The sequence below is a fragment of the Protopterus annectens genome, chromosome 10.part0, assembly GCF_019279795.1.
Source record: "Protopterus annectens isolate FY-2018-M chromosome 10.part0, PAN1.0, whole genome shotgun sequence".
Lineage (NCBI taxonomy): Eukaryota > Metazoa > Chordata > Ceratodontiformes > Protopteridae > Protopterus > Protopterus annectens.
This window is the reverse complement of record NC_056744.1, coordinates 36,945,164-36,967,979: the sequence shown is the minus strand read 5'-3', so window position 1 is coordinate 36,967,979 and position 22,816 is coordinate 36,945,164. Positions and strand designations below refer to the sequence as shown.

Genomic DNA, 22,816 nt, shown 5'->3' with positions numbered 1-22,816 from the left:
CAAGTCTTCTTGTCATCTCGCTGATTTCTGAAGAAAGTGTGCTGAGGGGAAGAAAACTCTCTCAATGGCAGAAAAAGTCTTTCCTTCCTGCCCGCTGTGGGTAAGAGTTTCTTTGACAGATGTTCCAAACAAGGAGGAGCCATCAAAAGGGACATTGACAAAGGATGCTTTAATGGGTTCCATGAAATCACAAGCCTCATCCAGGCAAGTCTTTTAAGCCGCAATAACTGAGCTGGCCGCCCCTGGGGTACCCTCAGCTGAATAGGAGATGAGCCTCATGGAAGAGATGGACATAGAAGCAAGAGTAGCCAACTGGGGAGATACTTTCTTGTAGTCCTTGTCCGTCATGGTCCCTGCAGGATGGACAGCTCCTGGACCAAATCTCTCTGCAAACGAGTGAAATGTGCCAAGTAATTTAATGATCTTAGCATGAACCTAGCTGAGGTGTAAATGTGCTTAACAAACCTGTCCACTGCTCGAGACTACCTGTTTGGCAGAAGAGCTCTGTTCGGCCAGCTCCTTCATGATGGCTGCAGCTATAACAATGGCATCAAAAGGGACATCCATGGACCAATGAAGTCTGTCTTTGGGGGAAACCAAAAATCTATCTGGGCATTTGGGGACTAGTTCGATAATGTCCAGCTCCTTCCAAGCCCGGCGAGAGATTTAAGTCAATAAGGTCGTCCGTCGGGGGGGGGGGGGTCACCCAAGATGTAGATGGGCCCACATCAACAGCATCCAGGAACACAGACTCCTCAGGAGGAGGAGGCTGGGCTGACCAACCACCTTTCTGCTTAAGGATCTCCAAGATGTCTCCAAAGGGGATCAATTCTCTCTCATCAAAGTCCATCTCCTCTGTGACAGACTACACTGGGGAGTCAATGTGCCTCCTTCTGCATGCTTCTTCCAAGGAACCTCCTCTGTGGGGTGTTCAGGGAAGGTATTGGAAGAAAAGGGGGCTTCCTTGGGAGGCTCCTTGAGGCAGGCTGACCCTGGACAGGGATGATGGGGTCAGCACCCTGATCCAGTGAAGGAGAACAGGGAGGATTTGAGGCAAAAGAGCTTGGATCTCTGTGAGCAGAGAAAGCCCTTTCCACAATTTGGAAGGCCGATGGACAAGGAAAAACTCCCTCCACCTCCCTTGAAGCCGAGGCAGCCAAAGAAGCATGGATGGGAATCACCCCGGATCCACGGTCTCCAGACAGGATCAGACCCAAGCTGTCGAGGGCCAAAGCACTGAGAGGCAGGGGACAGGTCTGAAAAAGTTGGAACTGAACCCCTACCCCTCGGATCAGACACTGACTTCTCAGATCAGAGACCCACTCGGATCCAAAAATCTCAGAACAGAGCTAGTCAGGGTAGCTAGAGGAGTTGAGGAGGGAAGTTTCCTGGAATCTGAAGCCGACTCTCTCAGGAACCTAGGATCCTGGAATCTGAAGTCACTGGTCGGATTGGAGAAGACTGGATCATAGCAGCGGGAACACTCACTGATTTGACTGGGAAAGGAGCCGACAAAAACCCCATCTGGATCAGCGTTTTGAGAAACCTCTGCAGCATCCTGTCCATGTCTACACTCGAAAGACTCCTAGAGGACTTACAGAAACCAACCAAAGTAGGTCTGGAGTATATGGATGGGGTTTGGAGCAGTTTCAAGGGCAGTGTTAGGGAAACTGCCCTGATGGCGAGCTCTGGCATTCGGGTCCTAACACTCTAATCTGAGGTAGAAGTTGTTGGCCTAGGATAGGCAGTCACGTGAGAGGTGCCTGTCAGATCCGAAGGGGCAGACGTAGGTCTTGGATCTGCCAAATTTGGATAAGAGACCTTCAAGCCTTGGCTGGAGTCTCCAATGAAGCTCTGAAAGTCTTACGGGAGCATTTCCTCGGCTCACTAGACTCAGTAAGGCTAGCTGATGGGGTCTAAGCCCTCAAAGATGATTCTGAAGCAGCCAACAGACCTTTCAGGAAGTTTGCTCTTGCAGTCAGCAATGGCTCAGGGGTTGAATCCTTGCAAATATGACAGTCTGACCACAGGTGATCTGGCCCTAAACAATACACACACTTGCTATGCACATCAGAATGGGGGATGTTATGCCCACATTCAGAGCAGCACTGGAAACCTGTAGGCTTCTAGGACATGGTATAAGTGGAAAATTTTTAACTATGCCTACAACTATAGATTCAACACAAACAGCACAGTAATACCACACTACAAAAAACACTATTAACTACTGATAAATCACAAGAGAATAACTTTTTTTTTTTAATATATCTGACTTAGTGAAATAAAAAAGAAATGCAGAATGCAGAAATGTCAACCGTGTGGAGGTAGAAGCAGGAAGGAAGGGCAAACACAAACTAGTCCCAAACACCTATAAAACAAAAACATGAAAGAATAACCGGCAGATGTAGACTGAATTTATTTTGCACTTTCGTCGGCAGTACACCCTTAGACTTCCTCAGAACAACACACTGCCATGTAAAACAACTTCCTTTTATGTTAAATACAAGGTCACATGATTCATTCAAATAAATAATTGAATGTTCATTAAAAATACTCCATAGAAACCCCCCTTTTTTTATATATACCCATTTATCTAAATTTAACAACAGCACATTAAAAACTATAGTACCCCTCATAAATATAAATAACCCTTGCAAACAGTTATATACATGTAAGTAAAAAACGAATCATCATATGTAGATGTATATATAGAAAACATTTAACACAGTATTATGTGCTTCACTCAATCACATAACATCATGCTAGAGTAGGAACAAGTACCAAGTTATTGCCACGAATTACCCTAACGAATGTTAAGCATGAAATTCTGCTATTAACTTCAAAGAATTAGAAATGGCGATCATATCGTTAAGTCTAGGTGGATTAGTGGCATCACATCTCAGTTGCCACAACAGCTCCCTATACTCCAGAAATAATTCAATTGGTCCCCTCTTGCATTGTTCCCCACTTCTTCCATTGCACAAAACTTAAACTGATGATTGGGGAAGTCATGAATATGTTTTGCTAAAGCATTATTCATATTACCTTTTTGAATATCATAGAGATGTTGATAAATACGTTTAAGGCTATTAATGGTCTTACCTATATAAAAATGACCACAGCTTTAACAAATAGCTACATATACTATGTTTTTGCTTTGACAATTCAACCTATGTTTAAGAGGCACTTTCCCATACCCCTTGATATAACCAACTTCATCCTCGATAATAAACTGGCATTGTGGGCAAGGCCCACATTTTCTCATTTGACCTCTATTATATGTTGATGTGTTCCTTTCCAATAAATTTTTTATACTTAGAATATTTGAGGAAGATTGGGGGGGGGGGGGCTTTCTCAATGCCAGATAATGCCCAGTTCTTACTAATAATCTCCTTCATATCATAAAACAGGGGGTTGCTATGGTTATATGATTAACACCATGGGTTTAGTAAAAAACTTCCCCATATTGTTATCCAGTATAATAGCATTGTCAATCAATCTGCCTCCCTCATTAAGTGCTCCTAGTAAAGGGACAAAATACCCTTCATGTCTTTTCCTAGTGACTTCTTCAAATATCAGATCAATAAACTCAACAGCATAACCTCTCCTGACAAGCATATCTCTCAGAGTATTCCTCTCTCTCAAAAAAATATTATCACTCACCATCCGCGCCAACCGTACACATTGGCCCTTCACCAAAGATCTTTTCTGGTGTACAGGATGGCAGCTTTCAAAGTGCAACAATGCATTAGAATAAATTGTTTTTCTATAGAGAGAGGAGATAAAAGTCTGGTCATCTCTGTCTTTCCATATAGAGATGTCCAAAAAATGTACAATGTCTCCATAGTAAATATAAGGAATTGGGTACTTGAATTTAAGAAAATGAAAAATTCATCAAGCTGTTCCCAAGTACCTTCCCAAAAAAATAAGAATATCATCAAGGCACCGCCCATAAAATTTGCATAACTGAAATACTTCCGAGTCGAATACTGTGGTTACTTCCCACTGTGTCAGTACAATATTTGCAAAAGGGGGGGGGGCACAAGCTGCCTCCACTGCAACACCTGTTTTTTGCCTAAACAACTGGTTTTCGATGGTTATAAAGTTGTTCTTTAAAATTAACTCCATGAATGTCCCCAACACCTGTGAAACCTGAAAGGGAGGGGAGGAGACTATCGCAAACAAGACAAGAAATAAAAATAAGGGAAAATAAGTATAATATTGCAAAAAAGCACTAGATGTATTGTCACTTAATTTGAGACCAGGAATCCACGTTGCACCAGACAGGTGGCAAAGGAGATCTGAGGAAGATACAGAGATAGTACAGCATTGTGGGTAGATGCAGGAGTTGCAGACTAGGATCAAAGTGGAAGAAATCTGAGGGTCAGTTCCACAACCCAATAGTGAGGAAGAAGGAAAAAGGACATCATCAGATATACAATTTCTGAAACGAATGAACACCATCTCAATGCAGGGGGACAAGAGCTAGAAACAATTAAAAGAAAAAAATGCTTCATATTTCACTTATATGTCATGTACTAGTTTATCCAAACAAAATAATTTTTTTTATTGGAAATACAAGGAAAACAGTTCCAGGACATTGTTACACACAACATCCCTGGTGAAAACAGGAAGAATTAAACATTTTAAAGCTATACAGATTAGAATTATAATGCATTTAGGAAAAATGGTATCAAACTTCTGAATATACATTTGATCCTTACAATCGCAGATGGTGGCCATAAAAATGCTTCATCATTAACAGCATCACCCATCAAGCTATAAGCAGATGATACACTTACAACCGTTAGGGATAATAAATGTATCACAATAATTTCAACGTACTGATACAATTCTAAACCCCCATATTAATAGAATATTTTGAATACGTTATGTGAAGTACATGAGAAAGTGTATAAGCTGGGAGAACTTCAAAGCTAAAGAAAAATCATACTATTATTCATATGCACAACCAACACTGCAATTTAATGATGTAGCAACGAAGAAATATTTACAAGATTCTACCAGAAATTTCCAAAGTCTAAGTTACCAATATCCATCTACTAGTTCCCTTTAAAGTGTTCGTTTAGATCTAAACCGAATCCCCAACCCTACTGCTTCACTGTCTTTACACAAATGTATTATTACTACAAAGTTTTGGAATACAGTTGAGTTGAATCCATCAAGTTGAGGGATGAAACTAAACCCAGATGACCATTGGTGTATGAGAAGCAATATGGAACAGGGAGGAACGAAGAAGCTTATCTTCTCTCAGAAGGAGCAACAGCAAGTACTACACTCTACTGGAGAAAAGAGACAGTCATAAGCTGGCCTTCAAGAATGGTCAAGCTTGGTGACATCACACTGCAGGTGGCGATCGCCCCTTTCTAACCCCTGCACACACCCAGAAATGAAAGTATCATTACAGTATGCAATGGGATTGCCTAAAGCGTACAAAATCCCTCAACAAGCCAGCACTTTTAATGTTTCTCTTCTAATGCGGAGGTTATCCAAACCTCTGCTAAGCCTACAGGCAACCTTTCCAGTGAAGGTTCACACTGGGGTACTGCCACCAACACACGAGGAGCTAAGAAAGACAAAAAATGAGAATGAGCTACTAGATACTTAAGTCCAGTGCGATGGTTTTAAATTAATTTTAGGACGGGGGAAACTACCACATCAACTAATTTATCATGAGACATATCTAATGTTTAGTATGCAAAACAGATTTCAGGCACAGGTATGTAGTTTAAACCAGATTTGCTAGTCTATAATCATCTGGCTGGAAGTGACTGATGCACAGTGTGGAGATCACACAGTGTGCAACTTGTTTACAACAAACTAGAACAACTCTGTCCCCAACAAAATTCACCGACTGTGAAATAAAGGGCACAAGCAGAAAGTTGGGTGTGTGTTATTAATTAGAAGTTTCTATATAAGAACATGTATTTTGCATTTTCAATGTTGGATATTCCTTGAAGGTGGAAACACCGAAGCGCTAGAAGAAAATAAAAAGATTAACTTTCTGCTTGTGCCCTTTATTTCACAGTCGGTGAATTTTGTTGGGGACAGAGTTGTTCTATTTTGTGTGGAAGAAGGAGTTCTTGTTGTCTTTATAGTTGGGTATGGCTTCTGACCCCAACCTGGATGTACCTCGGGTGTTTCGAGAGGATCCGGCACTTCCATCAGGTGCAACAGGGGGACCTAATGGACAGTTAGGTTCTCATAGAACTATTGAACATTATTTCAATGGTTCCTTACCAGCTCCTGGTTCATCCATGGATAATCGACATGGGAATATGGGTACTACCCATATTTTTGATTTATATCTTAAAGAAAGGACTAAGAGAGTTTGTGATCCTTTTAACTCTGTGGGACAAAAGTTTCATGGTATACCTTCGGACATAAGAGAACTTTGTCAAAAATATGAGAAGTTGTTGGAGAGAGAGACAAAAACTCATTTCAATATATTGGGGCTACAGAGATATATTGACCTCGATATTACACCTAAGGGGTTAAGATTTGTTAAAAACCCCAGTACACCTTTTGATTTGAACTGCTATTTGGATAAGCAATTCAAAGATAGATGGTTCAAATCTGCTCACAAATGTGTCATTGAGTGGCTGCATATTTTGCTGGAGAGAGATCAGTTGAAACATCAGAAACTAAAACAGGAGTTGGCTTTGTTATCAGAGACCATAGGTGACTCTGTTAATCCCAATAATATGAAAGCTTTTTTGGATAAAACCAATGAGAAGTTGCTTTTATTAGAAGCTGAAATAATTCAACAAAAGAAATCAAAGCTTTCGCAGGACATCAACGATTATGAGGCAGGAACGGCTTTTACGTATTCCTCCAATCGGAAGGCTGGTAATCGAGGGAAACGTCAGCGCGTAAGGTTTAAGAGCACGCCTTCTTCTTCCTTCATTTCATCGGGAGAGGAGAATCGTTCGGATGCAAGCGTCGAGTTTTCAGAATTACACCAGCCACAACAGCCGGCGTCTTTTGTGCAGACATTTCGGAATCAAAGTGAGTCTTTCTACAAATCGACAACAGCAGCAGCAGCAAGGACAAAAATGTAACAGAAACTTTGAGACACACGCCGGTAACTCGGTTAGGGGTTACCACGCGGACTTTCAGCAGGGACCAGGGAATGGACAACAATTCAATAAGAGGTTCAGAAAATAAGGTATGTACTGAACCGAATATAATCTTAAATTTACCTCAATGTGTATTAACACAAGAACAGATGTCTGTGTTGGCCTTAGGCCTTAAATTTGTACCGACTGTGTTACCTAGAGGACATATAGTTAAGCAGGAAGTTTTTAGATTTGTTAGGAAAATTCATTTGAATTATCATTTTTCCAAGAATTCCATGGGCTTTAATAATTCGGAGGATACTTCCCTAATTAGTGAATCTGAGGACAGCTTTTTTTCCTGTGATGAAAATATAGATAGCAATACATATAATGCTTATTGTAAAATTGATGTTTCTCACATCCCTTCATCTAATAAATTCATACCACCTTTTGTCAACCAACGTATTATTCAATTTGGTTCTATGTTGGGATTTGGTTGTGAGAATATTTGTGACAATATAATGATAAATAAAAGTGAAGTTTCTTACAATTTAACTTTAAAAGAATGGTATGCTTTGAAAGAACTGAGTGATAGAACTGATATAGTTATCAAACCTTCAGACAAAGGTAATAAGATAGTTGTTATGAATGCATTACAGTATTATAATATGTGCATGGATCACCTGAATAATACTGAGGTATATGAGAAATGCATTAAAAGTAAATATGAATATGCAATAAGTGAATATAGAAAAATATTGGATAGGAGTGCTAGATTGGGATACTTTACAGAAAGGGATGTTAGAGACAAATTGTCCAGTTGTAAAAGTGAAATAGCTGTTTTTTTTTTGTCTGCCCAAAGTGCACAAAAGTATGGTTGAACCACCAGGTAGACCTATTATTTCTGCATGTAATTATTTTTTTACATAATGTCGGGTTGGTATTACATGAGATTTTATTACCTTATGTTATTAGATCCCCGGCTTATATTAAAAATAGTGTAGATTTTTTAAATAAAGTTTCCTCTTTGGCATGGACAAAAGAGATGTATTGGATTGTGGTTGATGTAAAAAGCCTATATACTTCCATCCGGCATAGGGATGGTTTAGAGGCTATCAAGTTTTTCTTGGAAGATAACCCTTTAACATGTTTTGTTGTCGAAATGATAGATTTTTGTTTAAAGAATAATTATTTTCATTCTGACAATGTATTATATAGACAAAAACAGGGTACAGCAATAGGGGCAGCATTTGCCCCTATGTATGCGAACCTCTTTATGTCTCTTTTTGAAAAGAAATTTTTATTTAATTTAGATTTTATTAAAAGGTATGTACAATTTTATTTTCGTTATATCGACGATTTGATTTTTATTTGTGAAGGTGGCATAGAGCAGGTAGACAAATTTATGTCAGATATACATAAGAATCCTTTTGGTCTGGCATTTGACGGACTCCAGAAAGGTAATAGGATGATATTTTTGGACCTTATTTTGGAAGGCACAGAAAAAGGGAATATTTCTTTTAAAATACATAGGAAGTTTGTGGATGGTAACCAGTATCTACATGCTTCAAGTTGTCACCCTCCTCATGTGTTAGAGGCTTTACCTTATGGTGAATTGGTCCGTGTGTCGAGATTGTGTAGTGAATCAAACATTTTGGAAAAGGAATTGGAGGCAACAAATTGTATGTTTTTACAGAGGGGTTATGCACCGAGTATTTTGAATCAAGCACTGGTGAAACTAAATAAGGAAAAGGGTATGAAAAAGGATGTTCCTTTGTGTATTAGAAGGAACGAGTTTCATACCAGAAGTATCTATGAGAATAGACAGGAAGGAAGAGATACACTTTACTATGTTTCAGTGTATAATGTGAAGAGTGAGGAAGTTAAATCTCTTATAGAATACTATTGGAAGTGTTTGCTAGAGGATAGAGTTCTGGCAGGTATTCTTCCGAATAAACCGCTTTTCTCATTTAAAAGGGGTAGAAATCTCAAAGACATGGTGGAAAGTTTCAAATGCCTAAAATAGGTATACCTAAGAGGGTTATGAATTTGGGAACAATTAGTTGTAACAGATGTAGTATTTGTACAAATATTGTCAAAACATTTAATAGTATAAATGGAATAAAATTTGAGCCTAGGGAGGTTTATACATGCAGAAGTAAAGGGGTAATTTATGCACTTAAGTGTCCTTGTGAACTTTACTATATAGGGGAGACAAAGAGAGAATTCCGTATTAGGTTCATGGAACACGTTAGGGATGTGAAAAATAAGAGAGAAAATAAAATAATTGCTTCACATTTTAATACATTTCATAATGGTGATGTGTCTTTATTAAAAGGCACTGTTTTGGAAAGTGTGAAATGTTTATTTGATGATGAAAGTGTTTTGAAACAAAGGTTGCTGTATAAAGAAAGCATTTTTATTTTAAAGTATAAAACTATGACACCCACAGGGCTCAATAATGAGCTTAATTGGAAATGTCTACTTTAAGACAGGATTTTATTATATAATTGTATAATTTTTTAATTGAAACAGGGTGTGTGTTACTAATTAGAAGTTTCTATATAAGAACATGTATTTTGCATTTTCAATGTTTGATATTCCTTGAAGGTGGAAACACCGAAGCGCTAGAAGAAAATAAAAAGATTAACTTTCTGCTTGTGCCCTTTATTTCACAGTCGGTAAATTTTGTTGGGGACAGAGTTGTTCTATTTTGTGTGGAAGAAGGAGTTCTTGTTGTCTTTATTGTTTACAACAAACGTTGACCTTTCCAATGAGCCCAAAGAGGGTTACTGTCATTTGTTAATATTAGGTGTAGGAATCACAGTCCTGTGCTTGTGCATACATCACCAAATATCAAGAGTGTCAAAAAAGTTCCCATAAACATTGCTTTTCCTTACATTTTTTTTTTAATTCAGGCATTTCTGCTAGCATTTTGCCCACTTGGTCTGTTAGCTATACTGGCTATTTGCAAATAGGCTTTATTAGGTTTACATTACTCACATCCCAACATTAGCTTTATTAGGTTTACATTACTCACATCCCAACATTAGTTTTAAAAAACAATGTGATATGTTATTTTGTGAATATCTTCTAGTGCTGTTTTCATTTTACTTAATTTCCATCTAATAAGCTTTTGCAGCAGATATTTCTGTCTAAGGAATACTTTTGTTTAGCGCTCATGAACACTGGCTAATTTTTTTTCTGTAAAAGGCTCTACATTTTGCTTTCATTCTACATGCTTTTCTTGTAATATATACATATTTTATGCACTACTGCTCTGGTCATGGCTCAGAATGTACCACTGTAGCCCAATTTTTTCCCCCTAAATGAATAAAAGAGGTGTTAGACATGGAACGTCATGGAAAAGCAAAGTTGTTTGCAAAAGGGAATAGTTTTAAATTTTTCTTTATACTGTTATAGGGTTAAAGGATGGTCCGTTTCAGTTGATAAACAGCTCTACAGCCACTATCCTGCTTGTTTCAAAGACTAAGCCTCTTTCTTTGGGATTTTCAAATTTTAAATGCATGCAAACGTAACTGCTGATTAGCTAAAAGGAAAGAAATATCAACTGCTACTACCGGAGTCATCACGCATTGCCACCACCACTACCACTAATGGCTAAACTAAGGCTGCACAAATCTGGATCCCAAACCAAATCTGGGATTTCTAATGCAAAAACACATAATTAAATTATCACTGTTTTAAGTTATGTGAATGAATAAATAGACAGTACCAGTAAATTTGTAATACTGTTTTAAATAATGAGAAACCATCAAAAAAGAATGTAAATGGTCCATGGGGGGGGGGGGGGGTGTCACATTTGAATCAAGGTACCAAGCATAAGTACCGTTACATACCTTAAGATCTGCAAAGCTGACCGGCAGCATCACCAGCTTGTTGCTCAGCAGGTCCAGATGTTGCAGATTGACAAGATGTCCAAAGTCTTGAGGCAGTTGCTGGAGCTGGTTCTTGCTGAGATCCAGTTTCACCAGATGTGTCAGAGTGCAGAAATCTGGCTAGTTTGAATGTTGAGGAAAGGTACAGTAAAGGAGAGAAAGAAAAAGAAAAAAAATACTCAAACATTTATCTTTTTACATTGACAAAGAAGACTGCTAAGACTTGACCTGACCCTTAAAATGAGACAGTTGCTAAAAAGAAGTTATGTACTCACCATAACGTTCCATCTGAGTGGGTAACTTCATTTGTCTGCAACCTGTGGACATTGGATCCGAGCCGGCAGCTTTACCTAGCTAAAGATCTGAGCTCCTAGCTCCTCCCCTACCCATAATCCCCTGCACCACATCCCCCATCCTCAGATCGGGTTTGCCTATAGGGACTCCACAAGACCCTCGAAAGAGGCCAGTAACCTACTGCCTAACAGAATGGATAATCCTTTCCTGGTTAAGAAGCACAAAACTGGTTAGGGGGAATGGAGGGGGGGGGGGGGTCGGTTGCAGACAAATGAAGTTACCCACTCAGATGGAACGTTATGGTGAGTACATAACTTCTTTATCTGAAGTGGTTGACTTCATTTGGTCTGCAACCTGTGGGACAGAGTCCCCAGCTACCTAGAAAACCTTGGGCGGCCCTCAAGGAAGAATATTCTGGAGCACCATGGAGCCAAAGGAAGCCCTACTCCTGGAAATTAAATCCAATTTATAATGGGAAATGAATTATGAGAGGAGGACCAAGTAGCTGCTGAACATATGTCATCTATAGGGACTCTAGACCAGAACGCAGCAGAGGTAGCTATGGATCGGGTTGAATGCGCATGGATTCCCACAGGAACCGGTTTGTTCAAAGCTAAATAGGCTTGGATGATTCATTGTGAAATCCAGTTAGCAAATGTCACTTTGGTAATAGGCTTGCCTAAAGAAGACTTGGCAAAGGACACAACAATTGATCAGACTTATGGTTAGTTGCTGTCCTGTGCAGATAAAAACGCATCGTCTATGCACATCCAATTTGTGCAGTGTGTATTCCCCTTTGTTCTGGAAATTGGGAAAGAACACTGGCAGATTAATAGACTGATTAATATTCGACTCAGAGGCTACTTTAGGGAGGAAAGAAGAATTAGTCCTGAGAGAAACTCTGTCCTTATGAAAAATTAGATAAAGGGGGTTTCATACAGAGAGCTTGAAGCTCAGACACTCTCCTGGCCTAAGTTATTGCAACCAGGAAGGCTGTTTTCAAAAATAAAAATTTTTAACTGAGCTGACGCGGCCGGTTCGAAAGGAGGGCCTGTCAAAGCCTGCAGGACCAGTAAGTCCCATGGTGGAACCGCAGACTTAACTGGCGGTTTTAACAGGAAAGCACTTTTTAGAAAAGTTTTGCAAATTCTGGTGGAAGCCAGTGATCCTACCTCATCTCCAACATGAAAGTGGGAGATGGCTGCCAACTGTACTTTAACCGTAGATACACTGGCTCCCTGATGAAAGATATGGGACAGAAATTCAAGAATCATCGGAATAGGGACAGTAAAGGGATCCAAGCCCCTGTCTTTGGCCCAAATGGAAAAGCGTTTCCATTTACTACCGTAGATCCTTCTGGTAGAAGGTTTGTGTGCTGCTACCAGAATGGCTTTAACTGGTGACGAGATACCGGGAGTCCTTGCTATCAGCGGAACTGATCAACCAAGCCGTGAGCTTGAGGTCGCCCAGATTTGGGGGTTGTAATCCCGCAGGGTGAGAAATTAAATCCGGGATGGGATCTAAGATCCAAGGAGGAACTAGACTGTGAGACCGCAGGTACGGGAACCAGATCTGGCGAGGCCAGAATGGGGCTATGAGGATTATTTTGTTCCCCAACCGATGAGCTTTCTGCAGGAATTTCGTCATGAGTGGAAGCGGGGGATAAGCATAAAGGAGACCGGGGGGCCAAGCATGAACCAGAGCATCTCTAGGGCTCTCCCCTATTGGGGGAATTAGAGAGAAATATTTGCTGCACTTTGTGTTTGCCGGGGAAGCAAAGAGATTGCAGCAAGGTAGACCCCATTTGAGGAAGATCTGTTGCGCTACCAACTGGTTTAGAGACCACTCGTACGGTGTGAGGATCAGGTGACTTAGTCTGTCCGCTAGGATGTTGGTCCGGCCCGGAATGTGCGTTGCTACCAGAAAGCGGTTGGTGGATATCGCCCATTCCCAGACTCTCATGGCCTCTCGGCAAAGGGGATAAGATCTGGTTCCCCCGTTTGGTGATGTACCAGACTACAGCCATGTTGTCTGACTGAATTGCAATAATTCCCGGAGGAAGAAGGTCTTGTAGGGCTTGCAACGCCAAAAGCACCGCCCTCATCTCCAGGACATTGATATGCAGAATGGTCTCTGAGGGAGTCCACGTGCCCTGGACGGTTCTGCCCATAGCATGCCCCCCCCCACCCGAGGCGAGAAGCGTCCATGGTCAACTTGGCTTGGGGCTGAGGCATGACAAACGGTCTCCCCTCTCGTAGCTCCTGAGAGTGCAGCCACCAGAGAAGGGAGTCCTTGCAAACCCTGCTCAGGGGAATCGGGGTGCTCAAGGGGTGCAGCAACAGTGACCATTGGACCTGAAGAGTCCATTGTAGGATTCTCATACGCAGGCGCGCAAAAGGTGACAGACCGATGTCTGCCGCCATGGAACCCAAAGCTCTCAGGACTAATTCCGCAGGTGGGGCTGAGAACTGGAGAATTGCCAAAACACGAAGAGACAAATTGCGCAACCTGTCTGTTGTTAGAAAGGCCTTGGAGTGACGGGTATCTATTTTGGCCACTATAAATTCCAGAACCTGCACAGGATGAAGGAATGATTTTTGAAGGTTCACAGTAATACCTAGATGCTGAGTAAGAGCCAGGGTATAATCAGTGGCCCAGCAGAGCTGATGCCTGGTGGAGGCGGTGAGGAGCCAGTCGTCCAGGTATGGAAAGACCCGAATGCCCTGAAGTCTCAGGTGGGCTGCGACCACCGCCATGACTTTGGTGAACACCCTGGGGGCTGAGGAGAGGCTGAACGGAAGAGCCCTGAACTGAAAATGACTGGCTCCCAGCCGAAAGCGGAGGAACCTCCTGGATTGTCTGTCCATAAGAATGTGGTAGTACGCATCCTTGAGGTCTATGGCGCACATCCAGTCGTTCTCCCGAAGAAAGGGGAGAATAGATTGCAGGGTGACCATCCGAAAGTTCTCCTTAGGAATGAAGAGGTTTAGAGATGAGAGGTCTAGGATAGGCCTCAGTTCCGTCTTTTTTGGCACTAAAAAGAACCTGGAGTAATTTCCCAATCCGGACTGGCCTGGGGGAACGGGTTGGATGGCCCTTTTCTCTAACAGCTTCGAAATTTCCGAAGCTGCCGCCTTCTTTTGATCGGGTGGGACATTGGGGAGGCGTTTCATAGGAGGGAGTAACCTCTGGATATAACTCTCAGCACCCATCGATCCGTAGTAATGGACTCCCAATTTTGGAGGTGCTCCAACAGACACCCCCGGGGCCCCAGGGCTGTTGCGCGGGCCTCTCAGAGAAAGATTTTCGGGACCCGAAATTCCTCGGCCCCCCTCTGCCTCTGGGCCGGCGTCCACCTTGTCCTCCTCTGCCTCTGAAGGATGAGGGGTCCGAAGCGGGATGAGACTGCTGTGATTTCCAGAACCACATCTTCTTTTGTCCCCTCTGGTTCCTGGAGAAGGACCGTTGGGGATTAGAGAAGCGGATCTCGACGGTAGACAGCGTCTTTCCGTCCTTTTCGCTTTGGACCAGCGTGTTGCGGACAGTCTTGCCAAAAAGCGTAGAACCGTCAAAGGGCATGTTAGCGAAGGACGCCTTGAAGGGTTCCGCAAAACCGCAAAGGCAGAGCCAGGCATGGCGCCACAGAGCGATGCCTGCTCCGCTGGCTCTATCCGCTCCCTCCGTAGCATGGGAGAGTAGCCGCATAGATGTATTAGTAATAGACTTCAGAGTGGCCATGGGAGTCGAGAAGATGTGCTTGTCCTCGGCCGCCATGGACTCCAGGGGGGGGGGGCTCCAGCGTATTCCTTAATCAAGTCTCACTGGAGCCTGATAACGTGCGCCATACAGTTTAGCGCCCTCGCAGAGAAGGTAGCCGAAGCAAACATCCGCTTTCCAAAGCGGTCCAACGTCCGAGATTCCTTATCTGGAGGGTGGACCAAGGAACTCTCCTGCGCTAGTTCCTTCTTGGTGGCAGCCACCACCACCATGGCATCCACTGGAGAACCTTTAGACCAAGCCATCCTATCAGAAGAGGGACTAAGTACCTTGTCTGGCCTTCTGGGAATCGGCTCCACGGTGTCCGGCTCCTTCCAAGCCGTGGTAGTAATTAAGTCCACCAGGGGATCAGCCGGGGGGACACCCAAGAAGTAGATGGGCCTGCATCGAACGCATCCAGAAACACAGACTCAGAGGAAGGTTTTTGGGCAGACCACCCTCCTCTGATTCGCAACATTTCCATGATGTCTCCAAAGGAGACATACTCAGGGGGTGACCTTGGGGAACCTTCCCCTTCCTCCAAATCTGTGTCCTCTGTCAGGGACTCAGGGGAGTCCAGGTGCATCCTTTTGCACTTCCATTTGTGAGGAACCTCCTCGGTGGGGCTATCTGAGGAGGGCTCACCCACGGGGTCCTGTTCCTCTAAGGGAACCAACTGGAGCGCCGATGCAGGCTGTACATGTGGCCGGATGACAGAGGACAGGCCCAAATGCGCAGGGGTGACTGATGGATCCGTAGCCCAGACCAAGGATCTGGAAGTCCTCGACAGCACCCTCTCCACTACAAACGCCGAGGGTGAACCACTCTCCCTTGGCTCCGAGAGCAGCCCCCTCGGCGCCGATGCAGGGATCGGCGTAGGAGCCGAAGCAGTCGGACCCGAGAAGGAAGTGTGCTCTGACCTAAACGGCGCCGAAGACACCGTTACCCCCACAGATCCGACGCTCGGCTCTCGGCCCTGAGAGCTCGGATCTGACATGCTCGAGGGCATAGTCGGCGTCGAAGTAACCAAGACTATCGGTGCCGACGGATCCCCGGGTCTGAAATGGCATGGATCCGAAGACCCAAAACCCGATACTGGGTCGGAGAAGGAGTGATCGGGGTGAAGAAAGGGGCCAAGCCCCCCCCGGAGGGGGGGGGCTTGGAGCACCCCCATCTGCATTTGAGCCTGCAAGAAACGACGCATCATCCGGTCCAAATCAGCATCGGTCAAGCTTTTGGTGGATCTGGAGGAGGTTGCAGAGGCGGGCCTGGAGGGCCGCCTCGAAGACCTCGAGGGAGACCGGTACTCCTCTTCTAGCTCTGGGGAAAAGCAAGGAGAGCAGAGCCAAGAATGAGGAGAACCAGAGACCCTCTTAGTGGGACTAGCTGCTTTAGCTGGCGGGGCCGAGGGATGAGACTCAGCCCGCCTTTTGTGCCTATGCCGGTCCTTGTCTCTCTTCTTCTCCTTAGAAGAGGAAGAACAGTCCCCCTCACCTTGAGCAACAGAGGGAGTTTGAGTCCCCAACAAGGGAGGAGGATCAGAAGGCACAGAAACCGCAGCCGCGACCGGTGCCTTAGAGGGAGAGGAGGAAGAAGAATCCGGGGGTAACAATCCCGCCAGGATTAGCTTGTTCCTCCCATCCCTGATGGCCTGGGGGTTGAAAGCTGCACAGACCTGGCAGCTGGCGGATAAATGGGCCACCCCCACACAAATAACGCACTGAGTGTGGCCATCTGCTGGGGACAGCTTATGACCACACTCAGTGCATTTAGAAAAAATGGCTTTAGGCCCTTCAGCCATAACACTACACACACACACACACACACACACACACACACACACACACACACACACACACACACAAACACACGCACACACACTAGGGGGAGGGTGAAAATAAATTTGAAGAGAATTTACCACAAAAAAGTTAAAATAAGAGTACTAGACGGTAAAGGGGGCTAAACCAAGTACACACACACAGAAAAAGTTAAGAAAAAAGTGATTTTAAAGTTTTTTTATAAACTTGAAATCTCTCACCCACGCCAAGAGCTCGTCTCTAGAAGTTGCTGAAAGCCGCGGCAAACTAGATGTGAGGATGTGGGATGTGTTGCAGGGGATTATGGGTAGGGGAGGAGCTAGGAGCTTGGATCTTTAGCTAGGTAAAGCTGCCGGCTCGGATCCGAGGTCGGATCAGATACCCACAGGTTGCAGACAAATGAAGTTAACCACTTCAGATCAAATATTCTAAAGTCTGGTAGCATGGCTTTACAACTGAGCTTAGAACTACTACTTTAGATTTTATTTACTTTTTTATTAATTTTTCACCATTTCAGTTAACAATGGCAGAGCATTGATCATAAAACGGCTAATTAAGCATGGTTTCTGGCAATGCATAAATCTAACTGTACACGATATGACCAACTATTTTCACAACTGGGCAACTGCCATTCTCTGCATGAAGTTTACACACAGAGCTACTACGAATACTTCTGAATATATACTAGATCCCTTAGAAATAGATGATACTCTTAAGAATGCTTACATTTTACAGAATTTTTCAACAGGAGATAAAATGACTTTATAGCTGCATCATGATTTAATTTCAACATACCAATTTTATTAACTCTGGTAATGCTGTAGTTCTACATAAACAAAAATGTATGTGCTTACCATAACAAACTTAAAACCCTGTACTTACCATAACAGTAGATCTAAATGATACTAATTATTTTCTTCAAACCTTCAGGACTTAGACCACAGGCCTGAGTCACTTCAACACTTGAAACTTTCCCATGCTTAAGTTTCCTCATTTACCCACAATGCATTGCATTATTCACTAGTTCGTTAGATATAATGCGACACTTGAACAAGAAATACACAGTTGCATACAATCTGTACCACAAGAATACATCCCCAAGACCTCCTCATCTGCTCAAAGCTGGGGAAGAAACGACGGGTATGTTGAAAATGGACTGGGATTATTATGTAGATCTACCACTACTGTACATACGAGTTTCACATCTAAACAGAAGCTGATCCACCTTCTTCAAACTTTCAGGACAGAGTTCCAAGCTCATCCTCCTGGGTTGTTAAATGAAATAACACTTAAAATATCTGTGGACCTGAAGGAAGACCTAGACTTTTTGAGATCACAACCATACAACAGTGTCTTGCAAAAATATTCAGAGAAGCACATGGTACAACTAAACAAATATAAAGTAAAGATGTTTTTTGAAGACAGCTTCTAACATGGCTACCATTCTAGTCAAATATGCTATGCAGAATCTGGTACTTTGCACAATAAAACCTAAACTCTGAAATCCACCTATAGAGAGAGAGACTACAGACCTTGGTACCCTTTTTTTTAATCCTCTCCCAGTGCCTGCGAACCATCAATTCTCCATGATCATTTGGCTCATCTGTGATCCAAAGGGTGACAGCTAGTCACACAGACTGCCATTCAGGCAGCAAAGGGGCTTACTATGCCCTTCCATGCTCCCACCCACATACTAGAGGACTGACATCTCTAGCATGGTAAGCGAAGCCCATGCCTCCAGCTAAAGCTGTATTGTCTGCAAACGTCTACATCCATTTTGCAAAACAGTGATCAGACATCCAAGTTCCTCTTGCTAAGGTACGCAAGTACAGCATTTTTGCTGCTCACTACTACACTCACCATACCTGGTTCTTCCATCTCCAGAGCCAATAATCTAACTTATGCATACTGGCTTACACTCAGGATTTCATCTATTTTAGGTTACACAGCTGGGCTTGTAGCCAAATGTGTTATCAGAATAACAAAAGATATGGAGGCTTTTCTATTGTTTTGCTTCCCCATAGGACCTCACCTAATGGTTCCTCAATATGGACTCATCTGGTCCATTCACTCAGTGGGGGACAGAGCCAGGCATTTCCAGGCTAGGTGAGAGCACTATGATACATTTGTTCCTGCCCTGGAAGTCCTATTAGCACATCCATTTCTCAGCATGGAGAGACTGTAGGAAGGGAGTCAGCCAGAATCCTGGTCTTGCAAAGCTTACCCTTTACCAGCAGAGTGCCCACTCCCTCTCAGAATCTCCCAGAGTTTCCACTGCATGCTGCCATCACAAAGAGTATGCCACCTGCCCATGCAGCTGCACAATGACATCACATATTCCCTATGTCCGTGTTCTATGGGTGCAACACCTAGTGCTCCTGCTAAGTGTCATTCAGGATGGCAGAACAAGCAGAAGCTGCTCACTTGCATCTTCCCATGACAGGTCTTACAGGTGCCCGAGTTGCTAGAAGTCTATTCACCTGCGACATACTCAGGGTTTCATCCCTCTATACCAAAGAGGGAGCCATCAAGGTTGTGCATCTCATGGGACAACAGATTTTGCCTATTCTAGCAACCAACCATTTTGCTGAAACATTCAACTTTCACTTAGACACATATTCGACAGGCAAGTAAACGCCTCATCATCAACCTACACATTATCCACTGGGTCTGTTACTGACTTACAGGTAAACATTTTATCACATTAGTAAGAAGAAAAATTTTCACCCCACAATACGCAAGTGGGGTTCTCAGAGACTGTAACCTGACCTTTGGCTACAAAGTCTACCTGCCCCTCTTGCTGGTAACTAGCATGAGTCAATATCCTCCAATGAAATCTACATCAATATGCACATTCGCTCTCCTGTGACTTGAATGGTGTGAAATATAAGCATGCAAAGACACACATCCCTCCACTTCTCACAAAAACCACCATGGTATCTACTGTTACTGCACATATGTAAAGAACTCCAGCATCTTTCCACATTTGCAGTCTATCACTTACAGCACACCTTATCCCCAGTTCTGCATCTTTCAGATGCAATCTGTAAGGCTTGCATATCCTTCCTCAGTATTCTGTTTCAGTAAATGCTCTACGTGCAGCACACAATGCACAGATAAGTTGGGCTGCTGAAACAGTCATTACCTGTTATTTACAAAATTTAAAGTGGTACAAATCTTACATGCATTTAAATAGCAGTAGAACCAGTGAGAAAAGTAAGTAAAAGCTGTGCCCTTACCGGTCAAACTATGAGGTAGCTGTAACACCTGAAGCTGAGCATCACCTTTTGGTAACTAGAAATGAAGGTTACAAACTTACTACAATGGAAGATCTAGACTGGTAGCTCCATTTTCATTCCTTTAATCACCAAGACCATTAGGACTTATTGGTTCCCAAATTTCCTTAGGCTACTTAGTCCCTCCCTCTGCACCCATGCTACTGTACAGTAAAGGACAGCCATGCAAAGCAATTAACTATACATTAGATAGGTGTGTGTTTGTATTTTACAGATATATATAGCTAAATATATATACACACGCACACATTAATAAAATCTCCCATCTGTTAAAAGCCCAACAGGCCCGATAGGGCACAGGCTGCTGTGAGAAGGAAGGTATACGTGCTGATAAGATGGAATCCAAATCTAGTTACTGCAAGTATGTGAACTTCGTATCTGAGATTAGGGGAATTCCATGTTCATCACTGTGAGGACAAAGTCCTACACCTATTCTTTTGGATGATTGCTCATGGAAGTGGCATGAAGAATGACCACCACCTCGATATCATATCAAACTTGTACAGTCTTTTTTTTTTTTGGAAAAAAGAGTTCAATGATACCCATATAGACTCTGCAGAAATATCATCCAAGGACGTGTTTTTAAAGAATGCCCAAGAGGTAGGTATAGTGCTAACAGAGTGAGTCCTAGGCTGAGATCCTAAAATTATGTTGCAGTTTTTATTAAAAAAATACAGTAGGAGAAAAAAAAAACGTTTACTGCCAAAGTTAACCTGAATTTATGGTACTTAACTTTTTTATGGAAAGAAAATTACAAAATGCCAGGAATCCTTTCTGACAGGTCTTATTCTGTCAAGAAAAAAAAATCGAAGTTGCTTACGATGTCAATGCAGTGCAAAAATATTCACCTTTATATGAAAAATTAAAAACAAAACAAAAACAAAGATAAGTTAACAGAGTCATTAAAGTTGTTCTACAATACTAATTTAGATTTGGTGGAAGGAGTGTTCTTCATTCATTATCATTTATGGGTAAAGCATGCAGCCCTGACAGTCTCTTCCAAAACAAAAACAAGGTCAGTTGCAACAGACATTTAAAAGGGTAGTATAAAGTGATCACAAAGAGGAACTGGACTGTGGATAGGGCAGTAAAAAAAAAACTTTACAGGATCAAAGAAGAATAGTAGGCTAAAGGCCTTTTTTAAATCTAGCTATGCTTCCAGATATATTAGAAAGGTACTGGTACCATACATTACAGAGGGGGTTTATAAACTTGAGCATGAGTGGTTGAGAATTTACAGCTTCCTCTCTCTAACAGATACACAGTAGCCAGACCAGGGGTAAATCTGTGATTCCCATCCAGTGATCATAGCTTGACTTGAATAAGTGCAGGGAAGAGCCGTGACTCGCATGAATGGAAAGCCTGCTCCAGATAAGGAGCAGGCTCTGAGACATATTCCTATCCCTCCAGCATGTTCCATTTATGTTGCAGGTTATGAAATCCCTGAATTGGGTGTTTCTGGTGCTACTTGTTTTGCACATGTGCAACAATTGAATTAAGGCTGAATCACAACATGTTTTGCAGGCCAGGAATAAGTTGCCTCTCAGCAGCCTACAGACAAATGAGTACAAGGACAATACTTTGAGGCAGTCCGTGTAAGACTTGGGTTTCTGTACCATTCATTCTTTTTGTGAGAAAAATCTGTGATCAATCAAGTTGTTGCATTTGCTGGTCAGGCACAAACCGAAGGGTGCATTGTTTTTGATGAACAGAGCAAGGACATCTTTCGATTTGAATGCCATGCCCTTGCTCATAAGTTGTGCAACATGGAATGATTTTTTTTTTTTTTTTTTTTACCACCACAGACACATGATGCTCAAAGGCAAAACTGATGGCTACATGTGTGTTCCTAAATCCCCGATAACCGGATCTTCTCTTAGGAGTGTAGTAATCTGCAGGGGTGGCTGTCTTACTGAAGGGTAGTACCATGCCTTTCTTAGCATGCAGTTTAAGACACACGTATTCTCCCTGCACAGGATGTAGTGCATAACGGTGATGTACGGATGTCCAAGTGGAGAAAATGCAGAAGGAAAAGGGGAGACCCTCGGCCAGAAGAGTAACTAAATCAAAACCCAAAAGTAAAAGAGGGGTGGAGGGAGGTACCAATTACTGCAACAATGAAGAGGAGGACATCTACTGTTACAGTAAGATATTACACAACTGTACTGTCCTCCTACATCACTCTTGCAGTATTCTTAACCATAGAAAGAGTACAAAAGCTCAAGAAAAATGTGTGGAGGTGGAAGGCTGGGAAGAGCCCTCAACAAACCCATGCAGGATGGCCCTAGTAAAACCTGATCTGGCTCTAGAAACCAAATCCAATTTATAATGCTTAGTAAAGATATGCACTCAGGACCAAGTAGCAGGTTCAAGGATGAAATTGGTGTCCAAACTCTTGAAGAAAGCACCAGAAGAAGCAACAGCTAGTGGAATGAGCTCTAACTGAAGACAGATACTTGCCCTGAAAAGAGTAACAAAAGAATATCCTTTTAAAAGGATATTTTTAGATATTCAGGAGGAGATGGTTTGCTTGGAAACAGCTAAACTAGGGGCAAAAAGCTAATCAGACTTATAAATGGTCTTAACTTTATCCAAATACCTGAGCCTGTCTGTGCAAACCCAAGGTATGCAGGACCTCTCACTAGCAGACTGAAGAGAAGACAAATAAGAAGGGA

General features: G+C 42.6%; 1 protein-coding gene across 1 annotated transcript in view; it reads right to left on the bottom strand.

The window, feature by feature from the left end:
- LRRC59 (leucine rich repeat containing 59) overlaps nt 1-22,816 on the bottom strand; it is a 455,953-nt gene that overhangs the window by 320,346 nt on the left and 112,791 nt on the right. Inside the window, exon 4 of the mRNA XM_044084993.1 lies at nt 10,940-11,098. Coding sequence (XP_043940928.1) covers nt 10,940-11,098 — 159 coding nt within the window. The remainder of the gene's footprint in view (nt 1-10,939; nt 11,099-22,816) is intronic.